General features: G+C 44.2%; 1 protein-coding gene across 2 annotated transcripts; it reads left to right on the forward strand.

Moving 5' to 3' along the window:
• The first annotated feature begins 937 nt into the window (after window positions 1-937).
• Window positions 938-21,614, forward strand: LOC133411463 (tyrosine-protein phosphatase non-receptor type 7-like). 2 transcript variants are annotated; one of them, XM_061693892.1, is made up of 11 exons: window positions 938-1,998; window positions 9,148-9,270; window positions 9,345-9,525; window positions 11,465-11,549; window positions 11,635-11,714; window positions 18,967-19,104; window positions 19,177-19,323; window positions 20,175-20,374; window positions 20,481-20,594; window positions 20,676-20,760; window positions 20,839-21,614. In XM_061693892.1, exons 2-11 carry the CDS (start codon window positions 9,188-9,190, stop codon window positions 21,016-21,018), a joined length of 1,293 nt encoding a protein of 430 aa, XP_061549876.1. In that variant the 5' UTR covers window positions 938-1,998; window positions 9,148-9,187; the 3' UTR covers window positions 21,019-21,614. The 2 variants fall into 2 exon arrangements, with proteins under 2 accessions (XP_061549876.1, XP_061549867.1); XM_061693883.1 differs by lacking the exon at window positions 938-1,998 and adding an exon at window positions 2,005-2,163.
• Window positions 21,615-21,940: the final 326 nt, after the last annotated feature.

Below are 21,940 nucleotides of genomic sequence, written 5' to 3' on the forward strand. Positions count from 1 at the left end.
CCATGGATGTTTTTGGGATGTGGGAGGAAACCGGAGTGCCCGGAGAAAACCCACGCAGGCACGGGGAGAACATGCAAACTCCACACAGGCGGGGTCGGGGATTGAACCCCGGACCCCCGAACTGTGAGGCAGACACTCTAACCAGTCGGTCACCGTGCCGCCTTCAGTAAACCAATATAATTAAATACAGTTCGGTGCTACATCCGTAAGTGCAACTTGAAACTCTACTATGCAAAGCAAAAGCCATTTATCAACAACACCCAGAAACGCCACCGATTTCTCTGGGCCCGAGCTCATCTAAGATGGACTGATGCAAAGTGGAAATGTGTGCTGTTGTCCGACGAGTCCACATTTCAAATTGTTTTTGGAAATTGTGGACGTCGTGTCCTCCGGGCCAAAGAGGATAAGAATCATCCGGACTGTTATGGACGCAAAGTTCAAAAGCCCGCATCTGTGATTGTATGGGGCTGTGTTAGTGCCAGTGGCATGGGTAACTTACACATCTGTGAAGGCACCATTAATGCTGAAAAGTACATACAGGTTTTGCAGAAACATATGCTGCCATCCAAGCAATGTCTTTTTCATGGACACGCCCCTGCTTATTTCAGCAAGACAATGCCAAACCACATTCTGCACGTGTTACAACAGCGTGGCTTCGTACTAAAAGAGTGCGGAACTAGACTGGCCTGCCTGCAGTCCAGACCTGTCTCCCATTGAAAATGTGTGGCGCATTATGAAGCGTAAAATACGACACCGTAGAACCCGGACTGTTGAACAGCTGAAGCTGTACATCAAGTAAGAATGGGAAAGAATTCCACCTACAAAGCTTCAACAATTCAGTTCCCAAACAGTTATTGAATGCTGTTAAAAGAAAAGGTGATGTAACACAGTGGTAAACATGACCCTGTCCCAGCTTTTTTGGAACGTGTTGCAGCCATAAAATTCTCGTTAATGATTATTTGCTAAAAACAATACAGTTTATCAATTTGAACATTAAATATCTTTGTAGTGTGCTCAATTAAATATAGGTCGAACATGATTTTCAAATCATTGTATTCTGTTTTTATTTATGTTTAACACACCGTCCCAACTTCATTGGAATTGGGGTTTTACTTTATTTATTCCTGTCAACCTTTACGCCACCACATTTCATGAATAAAATGTATACATTTACTTCAAAACATTTTGCTTATCCATCTTCGTTACTCCAAAATAAAATATGAAGAAATTGTTCAGAGAAGTAATGCCTAAACACAGTTAGTGTGTGTGTGTGTCTGTGTGTGTGCGTCTCTCTCTCTCTCTTGCTTAAAGGTTGTATGTTTATGTGACTTTTTTTTCTTTGCCATCAAAGGTAACACAAAAAAGCCAAAGAAAAATATAAATATACATGTGGAGTTAATCTATGAGATGCTCACTGAGCTGAAGTCTCGCGTAATTTGAGTTGTTTGACTTGATTTAACATATCTATTAAAAGAAGCATATTCTGCAGTTTTGCTCACAATTTAAACAAAATTCCAGGTATCTTAATTAAAGCTCTCTGAGATTATTTTGTCAAAATAGACAAAAGGTTCAGAATTACAGGACATCTCATTCACTTGTCACACTCACTTGAAATCACTCTGTTTTGGGGGGGCTTTGTCGCAATTTTCCGACCCAAAAGCAGCAACAATTGTAGCAACCTTTCCGAGACGGAATAATGAATATTACAGTTACGTTTGTTCTTTATTAATGTGTTATTTCAAGTTAATGTGCTCGTGATGATGTAAGAAGATGTACTATATACTCATGATATAGGGTTCTAGCTTTGAAACTCACTAGCACATGAGAAGGTTAGTACTGTATTCAACAGAAACACGCCCTACGTGAAGTGTAAACACACACAAAACATTGGCGCTCGAACTGGCATCATGCATGTAGTGACACAAGACATCAGCGTTGCTCATGAGAGGAATAACTGTGTTGTTGAGTAAGGTGGTGTGGGCGAGCTGACTTCCTGTTGTGAGTAAACTCTCTTCCGACGGAGACGCGCCGAACATCTTTTCTCTGTTTCGTTTCCTGTTTGGCAGTTTCACCACGTCATCTTCCGCTCCAACTTGTTGGCCAAATCAATTTCCTATAGCACTTATCTTGTTCAAGTCTCTCCATGCTGACTTTAGACAAAAGGTGGGTAAACCCTGAACTGGTTGCTAATCGGGGTGTCAAACTTGTTTTCATCGCGGGCCACTTTGTCGTTGCCCTCAAGGGGCTGGTTATAATGGTGAAACAGCAGAAATGTATAATTACAAAGGGGTGTGACAGTTTGCCAAAAATCACTTTTTAGTCTGCACTTTTTTAAGGTCATTATTTGGTTCACATTTGGTAGAGTAAGGGAACAAATTGCAAAACACACAGGTTATTTTCTTTTGTGAAACATATACAGATTTAATGACATTGAAAATGAAACATCTACAACTTAAATTTTTTCTGTTTAGGAAAGTACAACAATAGTTTGTCTTCTTTTTTGGAAATGAATAATGGAGACAAATGCAAAAGTAATAGTTAACAGTGTGGATTATGCTATAAAACCTATAATAATGGCATTTGTTATTGCTATGGCTCAATTTGAAGATCAGCCAGGGAGAGGGTGTTTCAGTGCTCCAGGAAGTTGTGTTTGTACCGTGCTTTTTTTTTTCTTCTTTTTTTTCGTGCTGCACTGACATTTGACGTTTTGCAAAAACCATATGGTTAACCACGACATCTGCTAATCCAAACCTAAACTGTATTGTGTTTGTTTACAGATGCGGCGTGTAGCTACAGCACAAGGCAGTTATACTTCCTGTCTCTTGCCTAATATGTGTAATAATAATCATCATAATGATACATAATTACATTAAATTATTATAATTTTTATTTTGGGTAACTAGTTATTCTGCCCTCCCTGAATGTTTTGCACTCAGTTCGACAGATAGTGAACAGTTCTCCAACTGCCAGCGAATATTCTCATTCCTCCAGTTAAAATTGATTGTAACTGGACTGTTCTGGTTGCATTGGAAGATGTTTTGCCTCACATCCGAGCAGGCTTCATCAATTCATGCATTCATGCACACCATCTAGGACAGCTGTAGTCTGAGTGCTGGTGTCGAAACCCAGCTATTTATCCCGTTAGTAAGAGGCACTCCTTAACCACAAATGGGTTGGGGGATGCAAAACGACAGTTTTTAAATGTCTTGAAGAGAGGCCTCTGCCCACCAACAACAGTTTTCTGGGTAGAATCACCTTCGTTAATATTCCGTTCAGTTGTAACAATGGTGATTGAGAAACCTGACAGCCAAAAAGTGGCTGTGCTTGTTTGTTACTACTTGTATATTTCTCAGAGGCTACATTATTGAGTCTGGCATTGTATGTGGGGGGTAAGTGGTGTTATAAGCCTCCTCCTCCGTATTCAACCTTAATTTAGATGACATCTCTCACCTTTTCAAGCCATGTCTTCTCTGTCAGTTCTCCAACTGAGAGACAAAATGTGCTTGTTTCCACTTTTTTATTTGACTTCCAGTTTAGGTTTAAATGAATGTCAAGAAAGAGGTTTACTCACAGGTGTTTGTTGGATGAAGCTTCCTTGAAACCAACAAAGTGTAGCAGAGGGGGATGAGGCACTAAGGCACTGGTTGAGGAACACAGGTGGGCTGGAGAACACAAGGCAGAGAGCTGGTGAATACTGCGTACCTCGTGTCATGGTCTGTAGTTTGGTTTGGTTTGTGTTTGGTTTAGTTTCATATTTTCCCTGTGTCCCATGTTTTTCATGTCTTGTGTGCTTATTTAGTTATTGTGTGCACCTGTTCTCGTCAACCTTCTGCCTTGTGTCGACCAATCAGCTCCCTCCAGCCACTCGTGTCTTGTCCAGGTGTTCCTCGTTGTCTCGTCAATTTGTGTGTATTTAGTTCCCTGGTTTCTTTCAGTTCTTGTCGGTTCATTGTCATTGTCAGTTGTCCATATCCTGTCATGTTGATTAGTGGTCTGGAAAGGATGGGCAGCGGACGCAGAAGACCACCTGGAGGACATCTTGCTACGGGCACACACTGCGCATGCTGAGACAAATTCCTAATGTCCTTGCACAGCCCCTGCCACCAGAACCGTTGGGAAATGAGGAAAAATGTCCAACTGACCCCTGGATGGCAAGCGACTCTTGAAGTGTGTCCCCACCTCAACACTTCTGCATGCAAGGCAATTGGAACAAACAACTTGCCATCAGGAACTCCTCCCAGAGCCTGGATGTCCCTCACCACCTTCTTCTCTATCTCCCACTGAAGTGCTCCCACCACCCGTGTCCCAGGTAGAATAGTCTGTATATATAGTCTAAATAGTCTGACCCTACCTGCTGCTGTACAGCAGATGGACCATGCAGCCTAGACAAGGCGTCGGGTTTACTGTTTCGACCCGGGGCGGTAAGTGATGACGAAATCGAAACGGGTAAGGAACACAGGGCCCAATGTGCTTGACGGGGGTTGAGTCTCTTAGCAGTCTGGAGGTAAGACAGGTTATTGTGTTCGGTGAAAAGTTGAAAAGGTTCCCTAGCACCCTCCAAAACCTCTGCAAGTGCTTCCTAAATGTTGGAGTTGCCCAATCTACCACAGCCTGGACCTTGGCTGGATTGGCTCGAAGCTGGCCCTTCTCAACTATGAACCCCAAAAACTGTACCGATTCTGCATGGAACTCGCACTTCTCTGCCTTGACGTAAAGACGATTTTCCATCAAGGGCTGCAACACAATACGGACATGTTAGCAATGTTCATGTAGATCTCTGGGATGTCGTCCAAGTACACAAAACAAAAAACATTCATCATGTCCCGCAGCACATCGTTAATAAGACACTGAAACACAGCGGGCGCATTTGTGAGTCCAAAAGGCATGACCAAATACTCAAAATGACCTAATGGAGTATTGAACGTGATCTAATTTTGTGAACATGTTTGCCGATTGCAGAGGAGCAAATGCCGAGTCCAACAGCGGGAGAGGATACTTATTCTTTATTGTGATGTCATTGAGACCCCGGAAATCGACACAGGGTTGCAGGGTCTTGTCCTTTTGATCGATGAAGAAAAATCCAGCGCCAACTGGCGACGACGAGTGACGAATCAACCCGGCACCTAGCGAAGTCGAAATATAATTCTTTAACGCATCTTACTCTGGCTTGGAATGGGGCTGGGCGATATAGACAATATTTCATATCTCGATATTCATCACAGATATCCCGATAACGATATAATAATGATATCACTATGGGTTCAGTGAAAACTACGATTTTTTTTTTTTTTTTTTTTTAAAAAGCTAAGTATCAATTCAAAAGGATGTGGAAAGTGCAGTTTTTTAAATTAGAACATACTGACAGTCATCAACATTAACAAAGTCAGCAATAAATACAAAAGAGATTGTAAAGTGCAGTTTTTAAATTAGAACTTACTGACAGTCATCAACATTAACAAAGTCAACAATAAATAAAAAAATAATTCTACTAACATTGTACTGCAACTCTGCTTTAAGGGTAAGAATTTTATGCTGCAACAGAAGCAGGTGAAAGTTGTGCATGTGTGTGTGTGTTAACTGCATCAATGTTTGTTCTGTACCAATTTAAACACACACACATACACACACAAATAGTACACACACATACACCCACGAGATAGAGATATGTCACACCCCGTTTGTGACTGTGTACACGGGTATCATGGTAAGGTATAACATCTTTAATGTCTTTGTGCCTGGTGGACGTTGACTCAAATGGCGTAACGCTACTGAACGCATCGGCAATCGAACTTTGTTTGGGCATCACTTGGGATGACCGATAAGTTGCCACATTGATTCTCATTGCGCTACACTCCTCATGTAGTACGCAGTGATGTTGTTTCAAATAGTAAAAAATGTTTGTTGTGCTAACATGCGTCGTAGCAATTTTCTTCAAGCAAGTCCTGCACAAAATCTCGCTCTCCTGTAAATCCTCTTTTCTAAATCCAAATAACTGAAGATGACTTGTTATTTCCTCCTAAATCTAACGAAGCAGATACTGCACCGAGATTACTTTCCGCAGTTATTTTATTTTAATTGTTTTTGTACTTTTCCTGGAGCGGCGTATGGCTTATGTGTGCCTGGCCCACCCTCCGTCAGATGATTGTCATTGGCTGGCTTTAGCTGTTGATCAACGCAAAACTCAAGAGGGGGTATGTGGTTGGTTGGCCTGAGCTGTACATGCAGCGCGAGCATGAAATGTACACACAGTTGGTGTGATACCGTTTATCTTAATATCTTCAATATTTATATCTAGATAAAGATATGATAATGATATATCGCCCAGCTCTAGCTTGGAAACCTGATGCAATCTAGGACTCTGTAGCGGAGCGTCTGGAATCAACTCTATGGAACAGTTGTATGGATATGGCGGTAGAGACTGGGCGCGATCCTTACCGAACACCAATCGCAAATCGTGGTGCTCTGCCGGTACATTGGCCAAATCGAAGTAGTTAACATGGCAGATTGCAGACAATGAATGACAAAATAGGCTCCAATTCTCAATCTGTAGTTTATCCCAATTAATATCCAGATTATGAAGTTTTAACCACCTTAACCCTAACACATCGGAGCCTATTGACAGGGCATCACAAAAAATGCATTGACTCGATGTGGTTACCCGAATTAAACATAGTGAAGCTGGGGACAGTGTCTCTGGATTGGCAGACTGGGGTGGTGGTCCCCTTTTTAAGAAGGGGGACCGGAGGGTGTGTTCCAACTACGGGGGGATCACACTCCTCAGCCTCCCTGGTAAGGTCTATTCAGGGGTACTGGAGAGGAGGGTCCGTCGGGAAGTTGAATCTCAGATCCAGGAGGAGCAGTGTGGTTTTCGTCCTGGCCGTGGAACAGTGGACCAGCTCTACACCCTCGGCAGAATCCTCGCCCGTGCATGGGAGTTCGCCCAACCAGTCTACATGTGTATTGTGGACTTGGAGCCCTTTGTTACGGATTCTGTTCATAACTCTTATGGACAGAATTTCAAGGCGCAGCCGAGGGGTAGAGGGGGCCTCAGTATTGCATCTCTGCTTTTTGCAGATGATGTGGCTCTGTTGACTTCATCAAGCCGTGATCTCCAACTCTCACTGGAGCAGTTCGCAGCCGAGTGTGAAGCGGCTGGGATGAGAATCAGCACCTCCAAATCTGAGACCCTGGTCCTCAGTCGGAAAAGGGTGCCATGCCCTCTTCAGGACGGAGATGAGATCCTGCCCCAAGTGGAGCAGCTCAAGTATCTTGGGGTCTTGTTCACGAGTGAGGGAAGAATGGAAGGGGAGATCGACAGGCGGATCGGTGCAGCGTTTGCAGTGATGTATCGGTCCGTTGTGGTAAAGAATGAGCGAAGGCGAAGCTCTCAATTTACCGGTCGATCTATGTTCCTACACTCACCTATGGCCATGAGCTGTGGGTCGTGACCGAAAGAACAAGATCCCGGATACAAGTGGCCGAAATGAGTTTCCGCTGCAGGGTGTCTGGGCTCTTCCTTAGAGATAGGGTGAGAAGCTCGGTCATCCGGGAGGATCTCAGAGTAGAGCCACTGCTCCTCCACATCGAGAGGATCCAGATGATGTGGCTGGGGCATCTGATTCGGATGCCTCCCAGACGCCTCCCTGGTGAGGTGTTCCGGGCACGTCCCACTGGGAGGAGACACCGGGGACGACCCAGGACACGCTGGAGAGACTAAATCTTTCGGCTGCCCTGGGAACGCCTCGGGATCCCCCAGGAAGAGATGGATGAAGTGGCTGGGGAGAGGGAAGTCTGGGCGTCCTCGCTAAAGCTACTGCCCCCGCAACCCGACCTCGGATAAGCGGTAGAAAATAGATAGATGGATGGATGGATGGATGACTATTCAATAAACGTTTGGGAACTGAGGACACTAATTGTTGGAGCTTTGTAGGTGGAATTCTTTCCCATTCTTGCTTGATGTACAGCTTCAGCTGTTCAACAGTCCAGGGTCTCCGTTGTTATATTTTACATTTATATTTATATTTATATTTTTAATGCGCCACACATTTTCAATGGGAGACAGGTCTGGACTGCAGGCAGGCCAGTCTAGGACCAGCACTATTTTAGTACGAAGCCACACTGTTGTAACACATGCAGAATGTGGTTTGGCATTGTCTTGCTGAAATAAGCAAAGGCGTCCATGAAAAAGACATTGCTTGGATGGCAGCATATGTTTCTCCAAAACCTGTATGTACCTTTCAGCATTAATGGTGCCTTCACAGATGTGTAAGTTACCCATGCCATTGGCACTAACACAGCCTCATGCCATCACAGATGCTGGCTTTTGAACTTTGTGTCCATAACAGTCCGGACGGTTCTTTTCCTCTTTGGACCGGAGGACATGACATCCACAATTTCCAAACACAATTTGAAATGTGGACTCGTCGGACCACAGCACACTTTTCCACTTTGCATCAGTCCATCTTAGATGAGCTCGGGCCCAGAGAAGTCGGTGGCGTTTCTGGGTGTTGTTGATAAATGGCTTTTGCTTTGCATAGTAGAGCTTCAAGTTGCACTTACGGCTGAAGCGTCAAACTGTATTTACTGGTTTTCAATGCAGTGCCGCCTGAGGGATCGAAGGTCACGGGCATTCAGTGTTGGTTTTCGGCCTTGCTGCTTACATGCAGTGATTTCTCCAGATTCTCTGAACCTTGTGATGATATTATGGACCGGAGATGATGAAATCCCTAAATTCCTTGCACTTGTACATTGAGGAACATTGTCCTTAAACTGTTCGACTCTTTTCTCACCGGCACATGAGAACACTAGTGTATATGTAACATGGCATCCGTTAGCATCGCCACATCGAGAAAAAAAAATCCTGAATAAGCATTTGATAAAATCATGTACAGTATCCATCACTATATAATTACTCCGGGTCCAACTGCACTTCGAACATGTACCGCTGTACTTTCTCCGGCAGCCATATTTTCCTCACAATTCACACTCAGTCATTTTCAAGATAACGAAAGCCGTGCTAGCATTTGCACACCCCGCAGTAGAGTGGGGTATATAAGAAGTGGTTCATTTGCATGAGACAAGACTGCTTTTGTGACGGGACTGATTTGAGAACGGGCTAAGTAAGGAAATAATAATGCTCTCTTCCAGCATGGCGTTGTGACAACTGGCCTCACCACACGTGGTCATTATGGCGGGCGCATGCTCATTCTCCAAACACGCAGATGAGCCGACCATCCCCCCTCGTAAAGCGTCTATTCACCTCCAGGAGAGGTTAGAATGAAAACTCGCCAAATAATCTTCCAAATATCCTCCTCCAGACCACGTGTAACCAACGTATCTTGTAGGCGAGGCTCCAATATTTCACTACTGTTGGATGTCAACAGCCTGGGTGTAGAGCCTGTGTGCTCCGTGTCCACCCCCAAGGAGGTGTGGCTTCGGCTGCTTCACACCTCCTCCCGGCTGCTTACACATGCGCTCCTGCAGCAGGCCGCCGCTGACGCCAACGCACTCGATGCTGAGTACCAGGTGCATATCCACACGAGTGTTGGGGGTAACTAATTACATTAAACGAAATTATGTAGTTTAATTACAAAATTACAAAGCCAACACTTGTGATTGGCTTTCTCTGGTCATGTGCCATTCTGGTGTAGTCTATCCCAGCTATCTTCAGGCAGGAGGCGGGGTAAATCCTGAACTGGTCGCCAGCCAATCGCAGGGCGCATGGAAACAAGCAACCATTCGCACTAAAATTCACACCTACGGGCTATTTAGAGTCTTCAATCAAACTACCACGCATGTTTTGGGGAGGTGGGAGGAAACCGGAGTGCCCGGAGTAAACCTACCTAGGCACGAGGAGAACATGCAGACTCTACACAGGCGGGGCCGGGATTTGAACCCCGGTCCACAGAACTGTGAGGCAGATGTGACCAGTCAGCCGCCGTGCCGGCTATTATCAAATTATGGTGGAAAATAAGTATTTGGTCAATAACGAAAAAATCTCAATACTTTGTTATATACCATTTGTTGGCAAAGGGTTGGGGTCAAACATTTTCTGTAAGTCTTCAGAAGGTTTTCACACACTTTTTCTGGTATTTTGGCCCATTCCTCCATGCAGATCTCTTGAGGAGTGATATTTTGGGGCTGTCGCTGGGCAACATGGACTTTCAACTACCTCCAAAGATTTTCTATGGAGTTGACATCTGGAGACTGGCTAGGCTGCTCCAGGACCTTGAAATGCTTCTTACGAAGCCACTCCTTCGTTACCCGGGCGGTGTGTTTGGGATCATTGTCATGCTGAAAAACTCACCCACGTTTCATCTTTAATGCCCTTGCTGATGGGAAGGAGGTTTTCACTCAAAATCTCACGGTACATGGCCCCATTCATTCTTTCCTTTACACGGATGAGTCGTCCTGGTCCCTTTGCAGAAAAACTGCCCCAAAGCATGATGTTTCCACCCCCATGCTTCACAGTAGGTATGGTGTTCTTTGGATGCAAGTGAGCATTCTTTCTCCTCCTCCAGTTTTTACCAAAAAGTTCTATTCTGGTTTCATCTGACCATATACCATTCTCCCAACCCTCTTCTGGATCATCCAAATGCTCTCTAGCAAACTTCAGACGGGCCTGGACATGTACTGGCTTAAGCAGGGGGACACATCTGGCACAGCAAGATTTGAGTCCCTGGCGGCGTAGTGTGTTACTGGTGGTCACCTTTGTTACTTTGGTCCCAGCTCGCTGCTGGTCATTCACTAGGTCCCCCAGTGTGGTTCTGGGATTTTTGCTCACCGTTCTTGAGATCATTTTGACACCACAGGGTGAGATCTTGGGATCTAACAATTTCTCCCACAGTTGATTTCTTCACACCAAGCTACTTACCTATTGCAGATTTAGTCTTCCCAGCCTGGTGCAGGTCTACAATTTTGTTTCTGGTGTCTTTTGACAGCTCTTTGGTCTTGGCCATAGTGGAGTTTAGAGTGTGACTGTGTTTGAGGTTGTGGACAGGTGTTTTTTATACTGGTAACGAGTTCAAACAAGTGCCATTAATACAGGTAACGAGTGGAGGACAGAGGAGCCTCTTAAAGAAGAAGTTACAGGTCTGTGAGAGGCAGAAATCTTGCTTGTTTGTAGGTGTGTGAAAACCTTATGAAGACTTACAGAAAACGTTTGACCTCTGTCATTGCCAACACTGGGTATATAACAAAGTATTGAGGTGAACTTCTGTTATTGACCAAATACTTATTTTTCACCATAATTTGCTAATAAATTATTTAAAAATCAGACTTGATTTTCTGGATTTTTTTCCCTCATTTTGTCTCTCATAGGTGAGGTATACCTATGATGAAAATTCCAGGCCTTTCATCTTTTTAAGTGGGAGAACTTGCACAATTGGTGGCTGACTAAATACTTTTTTGCCCCACTGTATATACAGTATACCAGGTGTAAATATAAGTAAATATCTGTTCATAGAGCATCCCGCCAAACTTTGTGAGTCCGTCGGACCTTGACGTTCCAGGACACACAATCAAGGACCGATACAAAAGCATCCTTCCCAGTCAGTAGGCAACACACACACACACACACACACACACACACACACACACGCACGCACGCACGTTGATGCACATTTCTTTTTTTAGACTCTGAGAGTCGTGTCATTCTGACCTGTGCAGAAGAAGAGGCGGGGCCTAACAGCTACATCAACGCCAACTACATCCGGGTCAGGTTCTCTCTCTCACAGACACACACACACACACAGAGTGACTCAAGTGGTGTGTATGTGTGCATCTCACCTGTCATATAGGATGGCATTACCTTGAAAACCAAACAGAAACTTCAATTGTATAGTTGGTTTCATCATCAGTCAACCAGGAAAACCATTGGAAGTGAGGGAGGGAAGTAGCACCCTCTCTCACCCACTCTGTTCACCCCATCTGTCCGTGTTAGTAGGATTCCCACAAAGTTTTCCGTAGGCTATACACGATTAAGATTTTTGGGGCCGATCACCGATCAGGGAGTTGAAAAAAACGATAACCGATCACCGATCCATTCACAAGATGGAGGAATGTGTCTATTTAAATGATTTGTTAATTTATTATATATACATGTGCACTTAATTGATCAGACAATTATATTTACAATAAATAATGTATCTTTGTTCCCAGACAGAACAAAAGAATGGTCTTCTATTAGATGGCAGGAAGTAAATACAGTAATTCATGTATCCACTTTTTGTGACATTTTTGTTTGCTGGTGTGGCATGAGATTTTTCAATTGTAAAATATGTTCTTTGGCCTAATAAAGGTTGGAAATCACTGCTCTCGTCAAATCGTGTATTCTAATCAATCAGGTCAAACCAACATTACATGACAGAAATAATGGTTGCTAACTTACTGTAATTAAATGACTTCACCCACACCGAAACATTAGAGCATAATTCGACAGAACGGCGGCATGTTTACGTCCAACCGTTCGTGCTAGCAGTAGCTTGCTAGGCTACATAATATTTTATTGCCTGCTTGTGAGCCATATCGTATTAAAAGTACGTGAACGTACCTCAAGCAAGCCTGAAATGAACGTCCTCTCCTGTCCTGAGCACCGGTGACCACAAACACGTTTTTCCCCATTTTGTCCTGAAAATACCGTCGGCGCGCTCCGCTCTTGTTGTCGTCGCCACGGTAACGAGTGTATCCGGTCGCATTTGAGTTGACAAGATAAAGCCAAATGATCGTAAAAAACGGGATATGGTGGTATCGGAAAACAAGATTTTATTGCAGTAAAAGAAGAAGAATCACTTTTTATTTTCATGAACATGCATGCATGCATGCACACGAAATTTGTTCTCTGCATTTAACCCATCACAGTGAACACATACACATGTTAGGGGAACACACTGGAGCAGGGGGCAACTGAAGCACCCGGGGAGCATTTCGGGGTATCAGTGTCTTGCTCAAGGACACCACAGCCGTGAGTCCGGGGGATGTTGGCGGATGGTCCAGTCAGGGTCTTGAATCTAGATCCCCCATGGTGGCAGGCGATGAGTTTAACCATTGGGACACAGCTGCCCGTAGTCTGACAGTGCAATCGTGAAAGAGCAAATTTGTCTTGTAGTCTGATGCCGGCATTACGTGTTGCCTGTCTCAGAAGTGTTGTCTGTCCCACACCGCCGACATGTTTTTTTTTGTTTTGTTTTTTAATAACTTCATTGGCCATCAGATATCTACAGTACTATGTCAAAAGATACGTGACAAGACTAAAAATAAACTAGTTTTTGGATTCAAATATACTGTGAACGCGGCGACGCAGAGTAAATGTCTTTTGCGGAGCTGATCAATGACGTCATTGATCGGATCGGCGAATTATGACATTAAAGCCAATCAGCCAATCAGCATAAAATGCTAAATATCGTCTGATACCAATCCGCCCAATAAAATCGGTGTAAACTCTAGTTTCCCGGCAGAACACGCCCTGCTCCAATATTACTGGCTCCAGGACATGCTCTGCTGTACTGTGATTGGTTGCTGTATCCCAGTAGAACACGCCCTTCCAGACAGGAAAAAGGGTACCATAATTTCTCGTGTATGATGTGAATTTTTTTTCTTTAAAAAATTGTCAAAAGTCCATAGTGCGGATTATACAAAGGTATCCATCCATCCATCCATTTTCCGAGCCGCTTCTCCTCACTAGGGTCGCGGGCGCGCTGGTGCCTATCCCAGCTATCATCTGGCAGGAGGCGGGGTACACCCTGAACTGGTTGCCAGCCAATCACAGACCACATACAAACAAACAACCATTCACACTCACATTCACACCTACGGGCAATTTCGAGTTGTCAATTAACCTAGCATGCATGTTTTTGGGATGTGGGAGGAAACCGGAGTGCCCGGAGAAAACCCACGCAGGCACGGGGAGAACATGCACACAGGCGGGGCCGGGGATTGAACCCTGGTCCTCAGAACTGTGAGGCACACGCTCTAACCAGTCGTCCACCGTGCCGCCCCCAACTATAATGTATACATATAAATATATATATATATGCATGTCGCAGTTGACTCAGTCCCATGGCCAATCCATCATACTGGTCTCAGCTGCTCCATCCCCGGGCCGGCATTCTGGTCACTGTCTCGGCTAGACTGTATGTGTAAGAATGAGACCTCCCAGCAATAGTGTTCAAACCATCAACTATACTGCAACCCCCACTCAACCACATATTAACACAATGTAAATTGGTGAGAGTCATATCCGAAATCGGATATCCAATTCGGAAGCCCACAGGTGGCTTCCCAAACATTAATCTATCACATACTGTCCCAGCTTTTTTGGAACTTGTTACAGCCATAAAATTCTATTTTAATGATTATTTGCTAAAAACAATAACGTTTTTCAGTTTGAACATGAAATATCTTGTCTTTGTAGTGTATTCAATTGAATATAGGTTGAACATGATTTGCAAATCATTGTATTCTGTTTTTATTTATGTTTACCACAACGTCCCAATGTCATTGGAATTGGGGTTGTATTTTAAGAATGATAGGCACAGTGTTAACCATGTCAGCTGACTTCATAACACTTTACCAATATATTTTACTCCTATTCTTAAATTAAACAGGTCCTGACTGCCGTACCAAGACCTTCGAATTTTCCTCAGGCAACACCAAATTCAAATGATCGTTAGAGAGCAGCCTTGAAAAAAGCATGGTTAGTTTTTCCCAACATCTGCTAAGGTTATTCTATCGAGGTGTGGCCTAACGTGAGTGGGGCTATCGCTTCACACGCAGCTGTGGGACCTGAAGCGAATCCCTCTCTACCCCAGCTTAAGCAAGCTTCCATCGTTGTTTATGGTCCACAGTTTAATACATAAGGATAATGTGGAGTTCTAACCCTTTAAACGGAGAGCCCGCCAGGACTCCCTTAGTGCCTAATGTTACAGGGGAGCCTGGGGTAAGCAATGTCTGACACACTAGAGTAAAATAAGACAATACAATAAATCAACGACTCCAAATCAAATTTCTTTCCTGACTTCAATGTTCGCCTCCTAAACCGCTACTTCCACTACATTGCTGTATAATCTGAACCTCATACTGCCATAATGGTAAATATTTCTTGCCATAATTTCTTCTACAATCTTTCCGGGCGACTCTACAAACCCCCGCTGACAAGGGAGAAGTCTGACTTTCTCTAGGCAAAATTTTAACATCCTTACATTGACCTCTCCTAAGTCTATGGACTTTAATATCATTTAACCTTTATTTCTGTCCAAGGGCAGGAGACCTGCTTTATACCAATTACCAAATTACCTCAAGTGTGTCCCCACCAGATTCTGACCAACACTCTATTCTCACGGAATTGTTAAAATTTAAATTTAAAATTTTGTCAGAGCCTACTGCTTGCTGACCCTGAAAAAGAGAGTGGGGAAAATCACCTTAGAAGAACGCGGATGAAGACGTGCTTGTGCCTAACAATGGCGGTGAACAAAATATGTTTTAACTCTGTTGAAATTAATGCGGCGGCACGGTGGACGACTGGTTCGCACATCTGCCTCACAGTTCTGAGGACCAGGGTTCGATCCCCGCCTGTGTGGAGTTTGCATGTTCTCCCCGTGCCTGCGTGGGTTTTCTCCGGGCACTCCGGTTTCCTCCCACATTCCAAAAACATGCATGGTAGGTTGATTGAAGACTCTAAATTGCCCGTAGGTCTGAATGTGAGTTGGTTGAATGGTTGTTTGTTTCTATGTCCCCTGCAATTACCTACCAACCAGTTCAGGGTATACCCCGCCTCCTGCCCGATGATAGCTGGGATAGGCTCCAGCACGCCCACGACCCTTGTGAGGATAAACGGCTCAGAAAATAGATTGATGGATGGATGAAATTAATGCCCAGTCACCACAGTGCAATACTTTGGAAAAAATTACATCGTGCAAAGGAGGATTTCACGATTCCAGAAGACTGGACCACTGCAGCCAAGGTGATCAGAGAGGCAGGCAGGAGAGTACTTGGTGTATCTTCTGGCAGGAAAGGAGAGAAGGAGACTTGGTGGTGGAATCTCAAAGTACAGGAAATCATACAAGGAAAGAGGTTAGCAAAGAAGAAGTGGGACACCGAGAGGACCGAGGAGAGGCGAAAGGAATACATTGAGATGCGACATAGGGCAAAGGTAGAGGTGGCAAAGGCAAAACAAGAGGCATATGATGACATGTATGGCAGGTTGGACACTAAAGAAGGAGAAAAGGAATTATACAGGTTGGCCAGACAGAAGGATAGAGATGTGAAGGATGTGAAGCAGGTTAGGGTGATTAAGGATAGAGATGGAAATATGTTGACTGGTGCCAGCAGTGTGCTAGATAGATGGAAAGAATACTTCAAGGAGTTGATGAATGAGGAAAATGAGAGAGAAGGGAGAGTAGAAGTGGCAATGATAAGTAAGGGGGAATTTAGAAAGGCATTAAAGAGGATGAAAAATGGAAAGGCAGTTGGTCCTGATGACAATCCTGTGGAGGTATGGAAGCATCTAGGAGAGGTGGCTGTGGAGTTTTTGACCAACTTGTTCAATATAATTGTAGCGCGTGAGAAGATCCCTGACGAATGGAGGAAAAGTGTGCTGGTGCCCATTTTTAAGAACAAGGGTGATGTGCAGAGCTCTGGGAACTATAGAGGACCCCGTCTCTTATTATGCGGAGTTACCACACGTTTCGCTTCCTTATTGAAGCAGTTTTGCGGATGTTTGCTTCCTCTTTCTTGATGTACCGCACTGAAGATTCATTCACGCCATAATGGCGTGCCACAGATGCATAACTTCTGCCCTCTTTGATCATATCTAAAAGTTTTACTTTTTCGCTAATGGTCATCATCTTCTTCTTCCTCTTGGCCGCCCGGGAGGAAGCTCTCGCAGGGCCACAGCGCTTAGGCGGTATTGTAAGGGCTTAACTAATCAAAAAAAGTTATCGCTTTAACAAAAAAGGTTATCACGAACACAACACTAAGATACAGTATGCATGACAGTCAACAGCGTGGACGAGACTGGCGAGACACAACAAGATGCTGGGTGAGGCTGAGATGATGCGCAGCCAATTAGCTCACGGGATAAATCCACTCCTGCTCTCATTGGTCGATGTCGCGCCGGGAACCAATCACGCGCCTTGTATGAGTGCCCGTGGCATGTACAGTACAATACAGGCATGTACAAAGCCTCTGAGTCAACTCATCTTTTTGTTTGGCATGCAGGGAAACCTTCTCGCTCGTGCATCAGCATGACACAACGCGTCTTTCCACAATATGGCTGCTGATATGGCTGTATTTTTTCATTTTTATTTTTTGATGAATTTATTTATTTTTTTGATTAATTAAACATTTCAAATCCCCCATCCAACATACATTTCCCCCCTCTCCTTTCAGCCTGAATCTACACTTTATTACCATTTGTTATATTACCAATAATTTCTCAATTCATCACTACTAAACTGAGCTCACCGCAAAGTCCTTTACAAACTTTCTAATGTCATTGTCATCACACGAGTCGGATAAGAATACTCTTATCTTTCACACGGTCCGTGTTTTTTTTTTTTTTCGTTTTTTTTTTTTTTAAATCTCCTGCGAGCCTCTTTTTTTTCCCAAATAGATGTCCCATGATTTGTAATTTAATTTCCTCACAACTTGATGACGCTCTTCGCAAATTAATCAGTGACTGGGAGTTGAACCCTCGCCGTTCAACACAACAACGACTGCAAATATGTATGCCGCTGTCTTTACCCTCTCACAAAGCGTCGTTGAGATTACTTAATCCCAATACCGTGTGAGCTACCTCCTGAGGCCTCACATGGACCTCTGACGTCACTTCTCTTACAGACCAAGCTTTCACACTACTACGTTGTAACCTGGCCAGGTTTTAATCAATTAATAACTAAAGACTATGGGCTATTGTACTCAAAGGGTGACACTACTTGCTAATTTATGGCCTGACTGACATCCGGCAAGAATGTGAGCTCAAATCATCTGCGGGAACGCATCCGTTCTGAAGTTTGCGCCCCCTGCCGAGCGTTCTACAATTAGCACTTTCTGTTTCCTTCCTCAGAAACTCTCATTTCACTTCATTGCATGTCTTAACATGCATCCAAGAGGGCCATCCCCTCTTTCACTCTTAACTCAGAGGGCCAGCCACTCTTAATCGATTACTCTTAAACTTAAACAATAACAAATTTGGACGAAGTATTCAAAGCTCCACTCGACACAGACCCCTCCACACCATTCACATTCTGCCGCAAACGACTACCGCTCTCGGCGACACCGCACGCCCGCCAGTACAATGGCAGTCCCCATTTATGGCTTCACCTCGTAGCTTACCCAGAGGACGTATTGCCCTGAAAACCGCAGATCTGCTAGATAGAGCATTTGGTGGCAAGAATGCATTGCCCTCTTTGAAGTACACAGTTGAAAGAGAAATAGTTGAAGCAGTCACTCTTTTGCAGGCATTCTACTATATGTCTGTAAATGTCTCTCTTCAGGTGCTTATTAAAAATACACTACAGAAGCAAAATCATGCATTGTAAAAATGAATAATACATAGGTAGACGGCTTTTCCAGAATTTTGAGGTCAACTTTGCATGCGTATTATACATGGGTGCCCATTATACACGAGAAATTATGGGATGTGACTTCAGTGTGGTGGCGTTAATGTTGCCCACTAACCCTAACCCACCCTAATCATAACCTTAACCCATCCTAAACCGCCTTAAGACCCAACCCTAGCCCTAAACCTAAGCATAACAAACTTCTTTGTTTTTATTTTGTACAAATGTGATACATGTTTGGGATGATGTGGTTACATCTCCGTAACCTGCCCTTCCCGTGATGCAGGAGCCATTCATGTTGCAGTGTGGCGTGTCCTGCCTGGAAACTATCCTAATAACGTGTCTGCCCTAGCACTCGCAAACAAACACACAATAGGAACTCAGCATGTGTGTTGCCTCCTTCTCTCAGGGTTACCAAAGCATTCCGAAGGCCTACATCGCCACACAAGGGCCAATGGTACACACTGTGGGAGACTTCTGGGACATGGTGTGGCAGGAAAGGAGCCGCATCATTGTCATGGTAACCAGGCTGAAGGAGACCAACGAGGTGGGGAGGACATCCTCTCTCACTGATGCTGTTCAATATGTAGCATGTTGAAGTGTACAATGACGTGTCCAGAAGTGTGAGAGGTACTGGCCTCAGCCCAGCAACCGCAGGAGTGAGGAGGAGGTGGAGGGAGCAACCAGTCAATTTGGTCGATTCCAGTTGCGAGTCACAGACAGTCAAGACAAAGAGGGCTTCACTGTAACTGACATGGAGATACAGGTGGGACTTGTGACTTAGGGGGAGGGACACGAAGTGCTTTGGTGGTTTTATTGACGTCTTTATAGCATTAGTAGAAATGTCAATATGACTATAAATGTAAGCAGGACCCCTCTAATTTTCTCACTAATGGGGATAGCTTCCCCCTGAGCAGACCTACATGGCGCTGTTCTTAAAGGGACACATTTTACATTTTTGTTCATCATTTAAAAAAAACAAAAAGTGTTCCCAGGTTTCATGATAAAAGCTCTCGAAGATTCTTGTGTCAAAATCCACAAAGAATGAAGAATTACAGCACACTCAACATCCACTTGTCGCACACTGCTTGAAGTCAACAAGCGCTAGTTCTGTCTCACAAGCGCTAGTTCTGTCTCACGTAAATGATGAGTACGACTGATCTGTGCTAACACTTAGCTTTCGGCTTTGACATGATTGTGCTTCCATCTAGTCTGGCTGTAGCTTGAATATAGTGGATCGTATCCATGTCATGGGTGGAAAAACTCAGTATGGGGGCAGTGTTATGTGTGCCAAACAATTAGTCAAAAGCTCACTCACAGACACATTTTCAGATGTACTTGTTTAATTTCACACTTGATGGGTACTTGTTGACATTCCAGACACTACAACTATTTGTATGAACGCTACAAAAAAGTTACTTTCGCATAACATATCCTTTTTAATTGATCTTTAGCAAACACCCGCCAAATCTCCCGCCCCCGTCTTAGTTGCTGTTGCTTGGTCCTCCAAGCAACAGCAAGTTGGACATTAGCAGAGGAGTAAATGTGCAGACCTTCTTCTTCACTCACTGTTTACAAACAATAATCATGGCATGTTATGTGTATGCATGCTTCCAGTGTGTGTTCTGTTGGGAAAGCCGTCCGGTCAGACACTACTGGTTCACGTCATGGCCCGACCACTGTGTCCCACAATGCACTGCTCCTCTCCTGCGACTGGTGGAAGAGGTGGAGTCATACAGAGCGTCCCTCCGAGCAGCCAGCTCTCAGCCAACCACAGGCACCAACCACCAGTTTGGTCCAATCGTTGTCCACTGCAGGTACAGTATATGCAAATGCTCATTCCTCTGTTCAGGAGGACTGTGGGATATATCATGGCACTAGATACTATGCAATCTTCTCTCCATGGTGTCCTGTCCCTGTCAGCGCCGGTATCGGGAGGACAGGTTGCTTTATTGCCAGCAGCATCGGTTGTCAGCAGCTGCGTCAAACGGGTTGCGTGGACGTTCTGGAGACGGTGTGTCAGCTTCGGTTGGACAGGTTTGTTGCAGCAAGTCTGTTCTGTGACCTCATGTTCTACTGGCTCAAGTCAGATTCCCAATCCCCTTAATATCCGTACAGGGGGGGGATGATCCAAACTCCTGAGCAGTACCAGTTTCTATACATCGCTCTGGCCCAATTCAGTTCACAGCTGCATCACAAGCAGGTGATTTGGTCTTCTTTAGCTTGCCTACTTTAGGCCTCCTGTGAAGTGATTTCACGTGCAGTTTGTGCTTTTCAACAGCAGCACAAGCAGGAACAGGAGAATGCAGAAGAGCAGGTGAGTGAACAGATGAAGAAGCTCCAACTAGAGCGGACACAACTTTCAGAGCCGACATCGGGTGTCAGGTCACACAAAGAACCTGAGCCCAGAAGAACTCATGGTACAGATCATACAGATGCTGTAGGTAGAACCCACAGGTAGATATTATACAGAGGCTGAAGGAAAACCAAGATAAACGTGCAAGGACAAAGCATACAGAGGCTGACGGAAAACTGGATCTTTCGGTTCTGGTGACCATGTGCAGTACTCTTTCACTGGACTGAGAATCGTCAAGAGAGGCACCCAGAACCTTGCTGGAGAGAACTATGAAGAAAATGTGTGTAAACAACCAAAAATTTATTTATTTTTTTGTGCTTGTTTTTGTGTTTTCTGTCCATTTTGAAGAAGCTTAAGCAATTTATCTTGTTTCACGTGAGCTGGTTGCCAGCCAATCGTAGGGTACATATAAACAAACAATCATTCACACTCACATTCATACCTACGGGCAATTTAGAGTCTCCAATCAACCTAACATGCATGTTTTTTGGGGATGTGGGAGGAAACTGGAGTACCCGGAGAAAACCAGCTGAGTTGGAAAATGTATGTTTTATATATACCAAATATTACTTCTATGAGTTTATACAACCTTCACATGCTGAGGTGATTGTTTTGCTTGGACTGCAGTAAGGGGTGACAACTCTTTTCCTCTCCTTGCAAAGACTTTTCTTTTTCCTTGTAATAAAAACCCACAAAGACAAGATTGCTTCCTTACTTATTCTGTCAGAAAAAGATTTGCCAAAACAGTTGGTGTCAGAAGTGGGATCCTAGGATTGATCGCCGATCCAGGGGACCTGTTCTCCTCCAAACAAAGAATTACAGTAAAGAACATTTTAATTCCTTGAAAATCTGAGCATTTCATATGGTGTACTACATTTGAAACAATGTTGCCTTTGTATTAAGTGGTATTGGTAATTGCTCTCCCCACATTCCATTGGTAAGGTTCGAGTCCTTAAAGTCCAGGTTATAAAGTCTCCAGGTTCGAGTCCGATGTGATTAGAGGTTCGAGTCTGACAATTAGGGGTTC

This window comes from Phycodurus eques, chromosome 1 (genome assembly GCF_024500275.1).
Source record: "Phycodurus eques isolate BA_2022a chromosome 1, UOR_Pequ_1.1, whole genome shotgun sequence".
NCBI classification, from domain to species: Eukaryota; Metazoa; Chordata; class Actinopteri; order Syngnathiformes; family Syngnathidae; genus Phycodurus; species Phycodurus eques.

What these genes read in the sequence shown, in the direction of transcription:
- LOC133411463 (XM_061693892.1), top strand. Translation starts at nt 9,188, where the DNA reads ATGGCGGGCGCATGCTCATTCTCCAAACACGCAGATGAGCCGACCATC. An exon ending in CACTCGATGCTGAGTACCAG is followed by an intron (nt 9,526 to 11,464) that starts GTGCATATCCAC and finishes ATCTGTTCATAG; the next exon opens with AGCATCCCGCCAAACTTTGT. An exon ending in TAACTGACATGGAGATACAG is followed by an intron (nt 19,324 to 20,174) that starts GTGGGACTTGTG and finishes GCATGCTTCCAG; the next exon opens with TGTGTGTTCTGTTGGGAAAG.